Source organism: Botrytis sinoallii (assembly GCF_014898435.1).
Source record: "Botrytis sinoallii strain Bc 23 chromosome Unknown BSIN_005, whole genome shotgun sequence".
NCBI lineage: Eukaryota > Fungi > Ascomycota > Leotiomycetes > Helotiales > Sclerotiniaceae > Botrytis > Botrytis sinoallii.
Window position 1 is genome coordinate 2,475,565 of NW_024066032.1, and position 13,509 is coordinate 2,489,073.

General features: G+C 40.9%; 3 protein-coding genes across 3 annotated transcripts; all 3 read left to right on the forward strand.

The window, feature by feature from the left end:
• Nucleotides 1–892: 892 nt before the first annotated feature.
• Nucleotides 893–1,237, forward strand: EAF02_003797 (uncharacterized protein; the record flags this gene model as incomplete). The annotated part of the gene is made up of 1 exon (XM_038899845.1): nt 893–1,237. One exon carries the CDS (start codon nt 893–895, stop codon nt 1,235–1,237), a length of 345 nt encoding a protein of 114 aa, XP_038760772.1.
• A 1,746-nt stretch (nt 1,238–2,983) lies between these two features.
• On the forward strand, nt 2,984–3,412 carry EAF02_003798 (uncharacterized protein; the record flags this gene model as incomplete). Its single annotated transcript, XM_038899846.1, has 1 exon — nt 2,984–3,412. The coding sequence occupies one exon, from the start codon at nt 2,984–2,986 to the stop codon at nt 3,410–3,412; it is 429 nt and encodes a 142-aa protein (XP_038760773.1).
• A 641-nt stretch (nt 3,413–4,053) lies between these two features.
• Nucleotides 4,054–6,163, forward strand: EAF02_003799 (uncharacterized protein; the record flags this gene model as incomplete). The annotated part of the gene is made up of 3 exons (XM_038899847.1): nt 4,054–4,773; nt 4,864–6,008; nt 6,070–6,163. 3 exons carry the CDS (start codon nt 4,054–4,056, stop codon nt 6,161–6,163), a joined length of 1,959 nt encoding a protein of 652 aa, XP_038760774.1.
• Nucleotides 6,164–13,509: the final 7,346 nt, after the last annotated feature.

Consider the following 13,509-nt stretch of genomic DNA (forward strand, 5'->3'; position numbering starts at 1 on the left):
AAGAGCATTATCGATATTCTAACATCTCATTCATCGGGTTTGGAGCTTTGAAGCCACTGATTGAAATGGCATCTTCACGATATTCGGTGAAGCTTCACATTCATGCTCAGTAAGTTTCAAAATTGGTGGCGAAGGACGGAAGACACCAATGGAGAAGGAAAGCGATACGTGTTGGCTAATTTGGGTAGAGCATAAACGCACCTCAACCTCAATGATAGAGATAAAATTCTTCGCATCAGTTGTAAGAATACTGCTCACAAATTTAAGTTTGATCGAAATCTCAGCCATCAAAGCACTGATTTCCAAAGTCAGCTTTAGAAAAATCGATTGAAGATCATGCTTTCAATTTAGGGAATGATTAAGACCTCTACAACCCATATTGACCCAATTGTACTGCAAGTTCAACATCGGAACGATTTCGATAAGTGGATTGCTTCAAACATGGATACAAAGCAACAATTAGAGTCAACCTTAGAATCATGGCAAATTCCGATGTTCACGAAATCTCAGTAAATTGGGAATCTAACTCCGATCGAACGTGGATTCAAACCAATTCTTGGTGGCTAAGAGGCTATGCAAGTGTGGTCTTCTAGGAACAGAATATATGATCACGTGTATAACCTTATAGTTTTGAGCTAGAGCTTGAGCCGTCATTTTGCAAGAGTTTTAGCATTTCACGCTAAATTCTTTTCATATGAAAAAACATCTTCATCGCACTACTTTCTTCAAACGTTCAGTTCACACAATCTCGAATCTCGAAAAAAGATCCATCATTTACTTCGAAATCATTCAACCCCTTTTCACTGCAATAAAGAATCGTTCGTCTAAGGAAAGAAGTTAGTTACTCTGAAAGATACTCACCAATACTACAATCTGATATTAACAATTCAAAATGCAGCCATCATTATCAAAGTTACCTCGACCAGCATTCGCCCATTGTTCGGACACAACTCAAGGCGCCAATCAAGCTCTTATCTTCTTCGCCCATCATAATAATTTCACCGAATTTCCCGAAGGAATCAACTGTATCGCAAGCAAACCGATGGAGACGACAGACGACCAATATAATGTTGGTGCATGGGCAATGATGTCTCTTCTCCTCTTAATATTCGTATCGATTCTTCTCAGTCGTAATACCGTCATCATATCTGAGTCCTGGTCAGATTCCGAAGATGACTTGTTGGTAACGGAAGAAGAGAGTGTCCCATTACTGGCGCAGGAGGAGAAAAGTGTTTAGGGTATTCTTGGGATAAGTTATTCAAAATCAGGATTGAGCGAATATTTCCGGTATTTAGGAATTAGGAGTAAATGAATTATATATAATCAATACATTTTGGTCCTGTAATGTTATTTGCCCACTGTGGTTCAATAGGTTTTCTTCTACACACATGTCTCTTTTCTTATCGCAAATTCGTGTGTGATCATTTACTCCGTATCATTGAGCTTAGCGTGTCGACTAAGAAACACTAGATTGTCTAGCGAGCTAACTAGCGAACTAGATAGGGGACAAAAGGATTGACGTTGGCATCTGCATCGTTCTTGCCCATGATAACGATTAATAAATATGCGATCTCAAACTTAGCGTTGACAATTCAAGGAAAGTGTAGTAACCTTTGTGAACACTGCGAAAGACTTTTTTTCTGTAAATAGTACTCTCAATCTCTCGCCGTACACCCTTACACCAACCAACACCCCACAGCAATACACACTATTTTATATAGGAAATTCCCAAGTCTAAAAAATAACGATAAGTTTTCATCAATATGGTAAGTGTCCTTTCGATTCCGGGTGTGTCAGAAGCAGTATGTCGAAAAGTCTGAACTGAAGTACCATGGAGATGAATTGAGTCAATAGCATCATTCAAGTTCAATAGTTTATTGAATCGACTAATTTGACTTGATTATCAAATGTTAATATCCCTCTCCGATAGGTACCAGTTCAATATTACTTCAACTATACTCTTCCATCGAACTCCTCCAGCCTCTTAAGCTCCACTACCAGTGAGGAACGGCAAAAGTCTGACGAGATACTGTACGACAAAAGGCAATACTTGAGATGGATCATGATACTATACACCCTCAAACTTCTTCTCTCTGTAATCAGTTATGTTTTTTGATTCGCAAAAATCGCAAAGAAAGAATGAACAAGATGCTGCAGCGGCCAATTCGAGACTTACAAGAGAAGATGGAATCTGGACTTACAGAAAATAGCTCTCTTGGATCGCACTTAGATACCATTGAGGGAGTTACATGGGACGATAGAGAAAAAGAGTTTTCATAGACAGTTTTCCCAGAAGATTTGATATAGATGATCCTACACAGGGACATTCAGACAAGTTAAAGATTCATAGCGATTTGGGCATTCGAGCAATTCAGAACTAAGACTTCAACAGCAAATTACAATTTGTTATTTCACAACTGGGTCGGGTACTATTTTGATCAATCTCTTGATGTCATGATTAACAAGTTGTATGAGCCTGTGAGATACCGAAATTGTGTGAAGTGTATGTGCACTAAAATATTGAAGATCTTTTGTTCTTCCAGCACTCATGATTGGTAATATTAGGAAATTTCTGGCTGACATCAGGTTTTGTGATTTGAGCTACGTTATATACTCTTTTCTAGTTTAACTTTGAGATCTGGAACACGGATTGGAAGTGACATTTAAAAGCTAAAATGAAAAACCTTAAGCCAAGCCTAAGACTGAGACCCAAAAATAGACTATTGATAATAAACTTCGCACGATGTAAAATTAAAAAGTGCATATACTACATATATTCCCCTAGCCCTTTGTACTTGCTTCATTGTACTGTCCTTCTGCCGTATCTAATTTAGTCATCCAGCCAGTTCCGAACAACACTATCATCATCATACTTCGAGGTTCTCTCAAACCTTAAAAGTTCAAAATCTCTACATCACAAATAGATTTCACATCAACCTATTCAATAGCAACTACACATTTATTAACCTACTCGACCGTCAGAATGTCACCAACTCATTACGAAACGGCGAACCTTATCAGATCTATATACACAACAAGCGTATACCCGCAACCAAATATCACATCCTACGAATCCAATGGCACATCAACACATCTTGAAACAGCAGAACCCTCTAGTGAGAACACAGTTCACACAACCCCAACGATGACCAGGCTCGCGCTCATCTTGGTCTTGATTATCACACTCTCTGCATTTATCTGGTATCGTTACCATAAGACATGGGCCGCGTTGCACAAAAAATATAGGGAAGCGAAGGAAGCGAAAGAGGCGAAGAAAGCTATGCAAGCAAAGGAAACTACAGAATTGGAGAAAGCAGTGGAAGAATCGAGAACGAGTACTTCTAAAGGCAAAGATTCTGCTCCAGTCATATGTATTAGTGTCTCGGTATCAACTTTTGATACCTCGATTTAAGCGTTCAGTTTTTTCACTTTTCAAGTGTACGGATATCGAAAAGACATTAGCGGTCAATCCTTTTGCACGAAGCACGTAATCACGTAATAACAATCGAATGAATAATCACCTCAAACTCGACGTGTCAAAGTATCTCACAGTGATCTTCATGTTAGTGTGATAAAACTAAGGTAAATGCCAAAATGGTGATTGTAACTAGTTGCTTGAAATGTCGCCGAAACAAGGTCGAGGTGGTTTAAAATCAACGACGCTGATTTAGCGTCATTCTCGCCCACAAACATGTTTTTTCAATAATTCTCATTCTTCATCTGTACATACATACATCACATAATTTTCGACAAGATATCACATTCATCAAATCTTACATCAAGACAACAGCACGACAACATTCCTCACAAGAAGTAATTTGTTGACTTTGATAATTGATTTGAACTTCGCTCCTTCTCGACTTTCGAAAACTGGTGACATAATACCTTGAGGGTTAAGTTACAGCCAGTAATCAGATTTTCTCGCAATATTATCTTATTTTTCAGTTGGTATGTCATTTCGATATTCCCAGCATTCCTCAATATACTGATTTATAAAAGACAATCTTAATTAAGACGGCTATCTATCTTGATCAGCTCGCTACCGAATTAATAATGTCACAAACTTCGGATCATGATCTTCATTACAGTGAAGGAGATACAAACGAGAGCATCGAGAGAGATAACTCCGATGGTTCTCTACGCTGTCCACTCTTCGTACAGGATACCACTGATTTGATCGATGAAGATGGGAATACGTGGGTCGGTTGGGTTGATGATGAAGAATGGGAGAAAGAACAGATAGCCCGTCGAAATGCTCTTCGGACCTCTCGCTTTGCTAGTTCGCTAGCCGCTCTCTTCGAGTCTTCCAAGGATACTCCAATAGTAACAGATACTCTGGTTGCCATGTCGTCTGAGACAGCGACCGCCGATATAGCTTCAGTGCCATCGACTAGCATTTTAACATCTATAATTGTTCCTTTCACCGAGGAAAACTTTCCTTCACAAGCTGTATTGGATCCAGAGCCAGATACTTTTAATCCAGTGGCCTCTAGTGTTGAGGAACATCCGCGTCCTTTGTCAGAGATATTTTTCTTTGGGGGCTATAACTACAATATTGCGGTCGAGGACCATCACTATAATCTTGAAGACGAGGATGAAGATGATAATGATGAAGAGAGTGATAGTGACGACGACAGCAACGACGACAGCGACAACCACAGCGATGATAGTCTCGATAGTGATACTGAGAATGGGGACCAGGATGATAATGGAGACGAGTGTAATCTTCATTCCGAGCCCGGAGATAATGAGGAAAGTCTAAACACGGACAAAGTAGAGGCTACTCCTCGTATTCCTCTAAACAATACACTCGCCATTGCTTTCAATCAGGGGCCTGTTGAGCAATTTACTGATACTGTATAGGTCTTGATCGGTAAAATACTATTCGCTATCGGTGTTTGTGTGTGGTTGATAGTTCCAGAAAAGTTAAAAGATACATTAAAAGCTCGTTATGCTGATTATCTCGCTTCTGGAACTGGCAGTCCGAGCACGGTCGTTGAGCAGGAGGCTCATTCAGAAGAGGACAAGAATCAAAATACCTCAGAGAATGATGCGGCTGTTCCTCATGATGGACATGGTATGGACTATTTGGATTATCTGGAGTGTATGGAGTCTCCGGACTATATAAATTACCTAGATTGTATGGACTATCCAGACTATGTAAACTACCTGGATTATCTAGACGACGTGGATGATGATTCATTCCAGGAGTGGGAAGAGGGAATCTCCAGTTTTGCTAAAACAGTATTAGCTAAACTTCAGCCTCGGACATTTCATATTCTATTTGAAATGAATGCTCCTGGTCAGGACTTTTGCAGATGTAGAAAGGCCCACAAGGGTCATGGTAACGTTTTGGTTCTTCTACCTGTAGATGATGACGGAGAAGATGGAGAAGAAGATAAAGATGACGATGACGATGATGACGATGACGACGATGATGAAGATGGGGATGATAAAGATGAAGATGATAAAGATGATGATCATGGGGATGATGAAGAAGATGATGGGGATGATGAAGACGAAGGAAGAGTATCATGGGTAGTAGAAAACTATGAAGATGACAACGAAGATGCTGGTAGAGGCGAAGAAGAATACAAAGACGACTACGACGAAGAAGCCGAAGAAGAAGAAGCAGAACAAGACCAATCCCTCGCAGCCAGATTCCACCGTATCGTAATCAAGGCATGGGACTACCTAATCGAAAAGCTCGGATCGGAATGGGCACTCGCGAACCGGAGCACCTGTTACCGCTACATCAACAAAATCTGGCGGCGATGGGTCGTCCACGCGAGAATTAACAGAGGAAGGGGAAATATCTGGGGAGTAGAGATTCCGTATCCGCGGGCGAGAGTTTTTGTTTTCATTGAAAAATGTCCGCGGGATCTAAGGATTTCTAAATATTCGTGGAGACGATCTGGTGGGAGATTTGAGGGTTTCATCTTTTGTTTTATAGAGGTTGAGAGAGAGTTTTTGGATGATTATGTACTATTGGGGGGGGTTTTTTTTTGGTATTTTGTTGTACGGAGAATAGGAGTTTGGGGATTATCACATATACATTACCCTTCACAGCTTGTATTTATCATCATCTACTGTTCTTTCAATCCGCAAGTTAGAACATGATAGGATAGAAAAAGAACACGAATCATCAGAAGATATAAAATAAAAGTAAAAATTGAATCAGACAAGATGAGACATGACAAGATAAGAGTAAAAAAGACATTCGATTGTCATTTCTCTTCCATTGAGAAGATTTACTATCCTAAATGTACTCTAGCTAGGTAGCTATAGTCGTCAAGAGATATATCTTCTTTTGATTTCATAATCTTGATACAATAGTCATTACAATGAAAGCCTGCGGGTATCTACAACATCTTCCAAAGCTCCCTAATAAGAACATTGAATTATGTCTACTTGAAAATCACCCCTTCCTCATAAGAAAACCACTACACACATACCTAAACACACACACACACGCACATACAATCCCCATGAATACATATCACATCTCATCTCATCCATCACAAACCCCAACCCACCAACCCTCCAAAATCCACCATCCAAACACCCAAGAAACCTCATAAACATGTGATCGATCATTCAAGCACCGAGACAGTATGAAAAAAGAAAGAAAGAAAGGATAGATAAACAAACAAACGGGAAGAATCAATCACAAACTCCATCGGCTTGCTAGAGAATAATAATTTAGAATCGAATATAAAATCAAATATAGAATCGAATATAGGAGAGAGAGAGAAGAAAGAAGTAAGATAGATGATGATGTACTCTAGTTCCTCTCTTTCAATGCCAATTTCAATTTCAATTTCAATTCCAATTTCAAGACTTATGATAATGAAACATAATTACCAGCAGTGTCAATTATCAGCCAGGGAAAAAAACACTCTGCCATATTAGATTTCCATACCATTCCAAAACTCCATTCCTATACCTTTCCCAATCTACCTCCAGCTCCGAATTTTTTAAAGAAAAAAAACATCCAAATTGCCAATCCCCCAACCATCATTTGTGGAAAAAAAAATCTCTTGCAAAGAAGGATAATATCTAGCTCATACATGCTACCACAATTCTGCATACATACTAATATGAATTCAAATATCAAAGGACCCAAAAAACCCCTCGTACAATTTCCCAAGCCCTTAATAAAATCTTCACAATCCTCTTCCGAAAACCCTTCACATGTGTTTCAGAGCCACGATTACTCTCTCCAGGTTCTGAAAGCAGGGCCCCGCTAAAATGTACCCTCGTGCTCAGATAACGTATCAGGGATATCTAGCATCCTTGGAAACTTTATTTGACATTTAATATGGAACCGCTGTGCTCGCGTTCAACCAGTAAGTAGTGTAGTGTAGAGCTATGAGATCGATATTTCCTCGCTTCCACGAACTGAGATCAACATAACATAAATCCCAACACGATTGGAGCGGAGGCATCTCCTCACAACTCATCCAATTTCTCCCTCCCAATCGGCGTCTTCAATTCAGCATTTCGCATGCGACATGACGAAGTATGCGCAAACCAAACCCTCCGAGCAGAGAATGAAAGAGAAAAACACATCCCCTAATAAAATTGGGGAAAGTGCAAAGCAAGAAAAGCTAGCAGTAAAGAGCTCGCATAGTGTGGTATCGAATATCTCGAGCTACATCTGAGCCCACTTTCGCAATATGAATTATTGGAGCGGAAAGGATAGTTTTCATGTCCCTCAGGGGCAACAATATATTTGAAAAGTGTCCCGTGCCGTGATAAGTGCATATATGGGCATAAAAACGGGTAGGGCTTATTCACTTCCTTGTGCCCATTGCATACGCGATGGGTGAAGTTAACTCACTTGATACATGATCGCACATAACGTACGATGGATAAATGACAGGGTACGCTAAAGTTAAATCGGCTCTCCAAGAACCTTCCAACTCTGATAATCTATTTTTCGATATATCAATTTCGAATTGTCCAATGAAATGATCAGGATATTTTCAGGATCCTCCAACACTTTTTGAACTCCTGATTAGATCTCGAGAATCAAAGATTCTCTCCGTCTTGTGTTGTAGTATGCGATTCATTTCATTCGTCCCGTGCATATGTATCTAAGTCTTCTAACGCATTCATACACCACTAAGGCACGTCGCGAAAACTGATTCAGAGCTGGGGGCAAAAGACGATCATGCTCTCTAGCGTGGCCCTTGCTATCGGCCCCGACATTGCATGAACACCATGGAGTAACGCACAGCGTAACTACTAAGTACACTGTGGAGAGGGGAAAAAACGGAAGCTAGTTGAGAAATCGTGGGAAAGCAAAACGAAGTCGCATCAGAACGAAGTCGCATCAAAACACTATCTACTCTCTTCATCGTTTTGCCCATCCAGTAAAATCCACCGACTAAATGCAGTTACATTTGGACTGGGTATTGCAAAGGAGGGGCAAATAGTTGAGGGGCAAAATACATGTTAATTCCTCATCATTATTAACATCTGAAAGAAGGGCCCGAAAATATGATAATCATCCGCCCATGCATTTCCCCGTACATGCATATAGCACGGACCATACCACGTGTGAAATTTGACGTTGGGCACGAATAATAAGGAAGAGGTTGGGTGGATTCAGTGGGTTGAGGGAAGAAAAGCATGGGAAAGATTTTTTTTTTCTATGGGGATGGGATTTTATATTTTGTTGAGCTAAGCCGGAAGGATGGCCCGGGGTACTTTTACATATAGAGTCAAGAGCTGATGGGATATTTTCTTGGAAATGAATCACGCAACGGATCAATATGTGTACCGGGCGTTCCCGATTTTGGGCATGAAAATATATAAAGGGAGGATTGTGAATGAGTGGAATAGCTAATAGTATGAGGGAATCCGGGGTTCAGGCTGAGTATCCACCCCGGGGAATATAAGAAAGAAGGAACAAGTCGGAGAGACATTTCTTCAAAGGGCTGGGATTAACGATATTCATCATGAAATAACCTTGGAAGTTGTATCGTAGAAAAGAAAAAGTCTTGTGAGGGGCAAGGCTACTCGGTACGATGTACATATGCAAGGCTTTGATTCGTATCACATTTGATTACGCATGGTCGGCGATAATTCGCCTTTATTTGTATGGATAGAGTGAGAGCCTCACTAGAAGTCCAAGTCTAAGCCATGCTGGAAATGATTTGTTTCAGAAATCCCGATTAGGAAGTTTGTGGTACTCTTGATGTTGTGTGTATTTGGTTAAACGGCGATACATGAGAGTCAACGCATCCATATGTCAAGAAGAGTACAAAGAGTAAAGCCCGAGATGAGATGACTGCACGTGGATTTCACGTGTCAACTAAGACAAAAGACAGCGCAGATCGATCGACATTATCATGTGATGCCTATCTTCACCAAAAACTCATCCTTAAATATCGACTTCTGCACTGCATCAAACGTATGCATCAAGTCCTTTAGCCCCCAAAAGGGTAAATGGATGCGTTGCGCCACCGATGCAAAAGTCTCGTTTTGGTACACATTACACATTACGCATCAAAACCCTTGCAGCCTTCTAAGACGGGAAGAAAGGATGAAGAATGAGGCGACGCGGGGAGAGCGAAATATATCACAAACCTTGGAATGGATTGCCAATACTCGTACACGCAAAATGGAATCATTCGCGATTAATCATCTGGAGTAGGAAGAATGGTGAAGGAGAAAGAAAAATCAAAACTCATGAATGTGCGACCTAATTCTTCAAATATAATTTCCATATACTTCTTGAACATTCTCCATTGCTTATGAAAATGGTCAGAAGGATAAATTTGCAAGTTTTGAATGGGTATAAAGTCTCAGTGTAACATTGGATGGACATTTCTTGGGACGAGTGACTTTTTTTGAGTCAGAATTGTGGGGATATACTTATCCCCTCATCTATAGGCAGAGAGGGTGCCAGTATGTATTCCTTTCCCGAATAGGAAATCAGGAAGTCCAATAAATGATATATGATGAGGTGACTCCAAGGTAAATAATGTATGTACAGACATGTAGGCAGCTAAGCACGGGAAGGATGGGTGAATGCAGGTCTACGGCGTTGAGATCCCTTTCTTCAAAAGGTTGAATTGAATGCAAAAACGATGGGACACATGATATCGAGCAAGCAAAAGACAAAGCAATCCAATACCTAGGCAACTGAGAAACGCGCAGGAATAAAAGGCAATTGTGGCTTAGAGTAAACTATTGCAAAGTGCGAACCAAACGGCAGTGCAGTGTAAAGAAGCGGTGAGGCATGGGAAAATTGAGGGTGTAGTGGGGTGAGATATCATTCATCGACGTGAAATGTTGCGGCTTGAACTTTTATTTTAGTTTCAGAGTTGATTGAGATAATCTATTATCCGTTCGACTCTTCGAAGAGTCTTTGACGTAAAAATGGTTCTTCTAGATGCAATAGTCTGACGCTTAATTGATCTTCTATAGTTTGAGCTTGTGAAGACGAGAGAATAACATTGTCTTGTGATAGCGAGTGGAAGATGGTAGGATGGAGGAGGGGTAAGTCTCAGCCTTGTATACAAGTCGCGCAAGGGAAAGAAAAGATGGCGAAGAACTTTGAGATGGAGGGTTGAGATGGAGGAACTTTGAGAGGAGGGAAGGAAATGATCTGCTGTATAGATAAGATGCACAATAAACTGTGGTGCAGAAATGCTACCACTAGATAGCGAATCTGCTCTTGTCCCGTCTTCTATCTCGTTTTCATCTACCGTACAGGAGGATTTAAAGGCTTTGACGCAATCAATTTATGCCTCTGACTCGAATCGGTACTTGGGTACGTACAGTACAATACATGCATCGAGTACGACAGCGGGTGTTACCTGTCAGATTTTTCGGTTTTGTACATGGAAATCAAGGTGATGTGAGCATGTGCCCCCGATCTTGCTTGTGTGTCCTCTACCTTCGGTCGGAAAAGACGACCGAAAGGGATTCAAGCTAGGTAGGCGAGGGTAGTAGCATCCCTTTTGCAGTAGATTACAGTAGTGCCGAAAATCGAGTACTGTGTATGGGGATTAGTAAAATCATTGCATTTAATGCATAATGGTGCGCCTCGAGCCGATGCTCTAATTGGTGAATTGTTTACTCCGGCTTTGAGAGTGAGAATCCTTCCAGAGGAAAAGAAAAGGATGTTCGAAGAGTCATCAGGAATAATGTTTTGAAGCGGCAGGAGCAAGGAAAAGCCGCGTCACGAAAGCTCGTAAAGAGTCCTGAAAGATTGGTAAAGAAGACTACCAATTGTTGGTTGAGTATATATGACTTGCAGTATATATGCACAGTACTGCGATGCGTTGCCTGGGGACTGCTGGTTACCAATGGTGATGATGATACCCGGTGATTCTGAAATCTTGATGTTACAACGAAATGCTTGACTTGAAACGCGTTGACTGGCGTTCATTGAGCAAAGAAGAAGAATAGTGAATGCATGCTCGTTGCTGGGCAGTCTCAAAGGCAGATTTCTAAAAGAAGAATGTCAGATTCTACGTACTGAATCAATCAATGGTATTGGATGGAGAATGTGATTTGCCGACGGATTGAGTTGCTGGAGAATAGTCATGGAAGAGAGCCAAAATAAATTGGTTGCTTACACAACAGGGTAATTGAGCGAATGAATGGGGTTCACAAGTCCATGTTTTAGCCATTGGTCTTGTTAAATTCGACTTTTTCCAATGCATAAAAGATGGCTTGAGATGGCGTCTGTTGTAAAGTGGCTGGTTTTGTTTCCTCGTTTCGTTTGTAGCCAAATCCAACTAATCGACCATTTCTTAATTAATTGCTAATACTCCCGAGAGGCATCAAAGGTTCAAACAATCATCATTCGGAAAATCCAAAAAGTCATTGACCTATTGAGTATACTTGTCCATCAAAAACCAAGCTAGTACCTACATCGTAGGTATCGTGTCGACGTGCATATACTACTTTAGAGTGTATGCAGGTAGCTCGGCGTGTGAGCAAATAATCGGTTGGTGTTATGTACGGAAGAAAGTATTGTGAAAGTAGATGGGTCTGACGATGTGGGCTTAGGTACCCACGGTACATCGTACATTTAGTGCAGTGCATCAATTTTTCCCATTTTATCGTTTATGAGATCGACTTTGCAAAGCTGCAACCAACAGTTTTCTCATTTGCCAATCATGGTTGCTGCTGAATGATGATGATGATATCAAGTAACATGAAAATGTGCAGAACTAGCCCAGGAGGCAACTCTTGTGTATCGAATAACCAGACAACCAGAATTTTGAAGCAACTGTCGTCGTCAGTGTGACTTTGAAACCAAGTACGGTTTTATGTATCATACATCGTAGGTTACTCGACTAAAAATATCCCGTATCGTATCTGTAACGAATATTATTGGGGACGAAAAGTAGCATTTGCCGCCTTGTTGACATGATTTCTCTGGGCGATTGGAAAATGAAGGGGAGAAATGGAAGAATACAGCGAAGCGAAGTGGATGAAGGAGGCGCAACCATGAGCTATCCCCGCAAATAAACTTCTAGAATTCCAATTCTCCATTCGCAAATCCCTTCATCCCTTCATCCTCGCAAATTTTCCTACTCGGCGTGAATCTTGACAACCAGTAAGAGACTATCATCACACCCTTATCCTCCCTTTCGTCAATCCATTTGTTGTTATCTCATCCCATACCTTGCCATCCGTTTCATTTCCCTTCATTCTTTGCCAACACCATCCAAAATTGAAAACATTACCATTCATGACCCATACATACATTTCTCACTCCTCGACCACCTCACATAGGTACTTCGCCATTCCTACTGCTGCTGCATTCAATTATTTTCAGCTCAAAATAGACATCTCAATTTAACAAGGAGTCATACCCACATACGCCTACCACCCTTCTTTTTTTCCAATCCCCCCCCCCCCTAGTCTTTTCTAGCTACCTTGAGATGAGAATTTTGGACGGAGTATTCATATCCCAACTCCACTTATCACAAATACATATTGATACCCAATGAGCTCCTGAATCCTGTGCTACGACAAGCATTAGGCTGGAGGACCGACCGACAACACAACGAACGATTGAGAAACTTTTTACCCTCTCTCCCTGATTTACCCCCTGCAACGAACTTACGGAGGGATTTAACCTACGGGAAACAAGAACATCCTCGCATGTTGTGGATTTTCCAAAAAGTACAAAGCTACGAGCAAGACCAAATTATTGACCAAGTCAACAAATCTGTCTCCAAGACATAGAAGGACCGCAAAGAACTACATAACCCTTCCCAAACCATCCACAGGAATAATATTGGAAACCGCAGGAAAATAGGATACCCCTACGGACCCGGAACCAGACCCAATTACAGCAAACCTTCATCTTCCCCAAGGACAGTCACAAAATAGCAGCCATAGACCGGACAAGGATTTTACTTTAAAGGATTTCCTTATTTTCGTTCCCGTTTGGATACTCCCATTACCCAAGGATTAGGAGTATTTTTCTGCAAAGAAACCCCCAAAAACAACGGAAAAATATAGCACAATTAG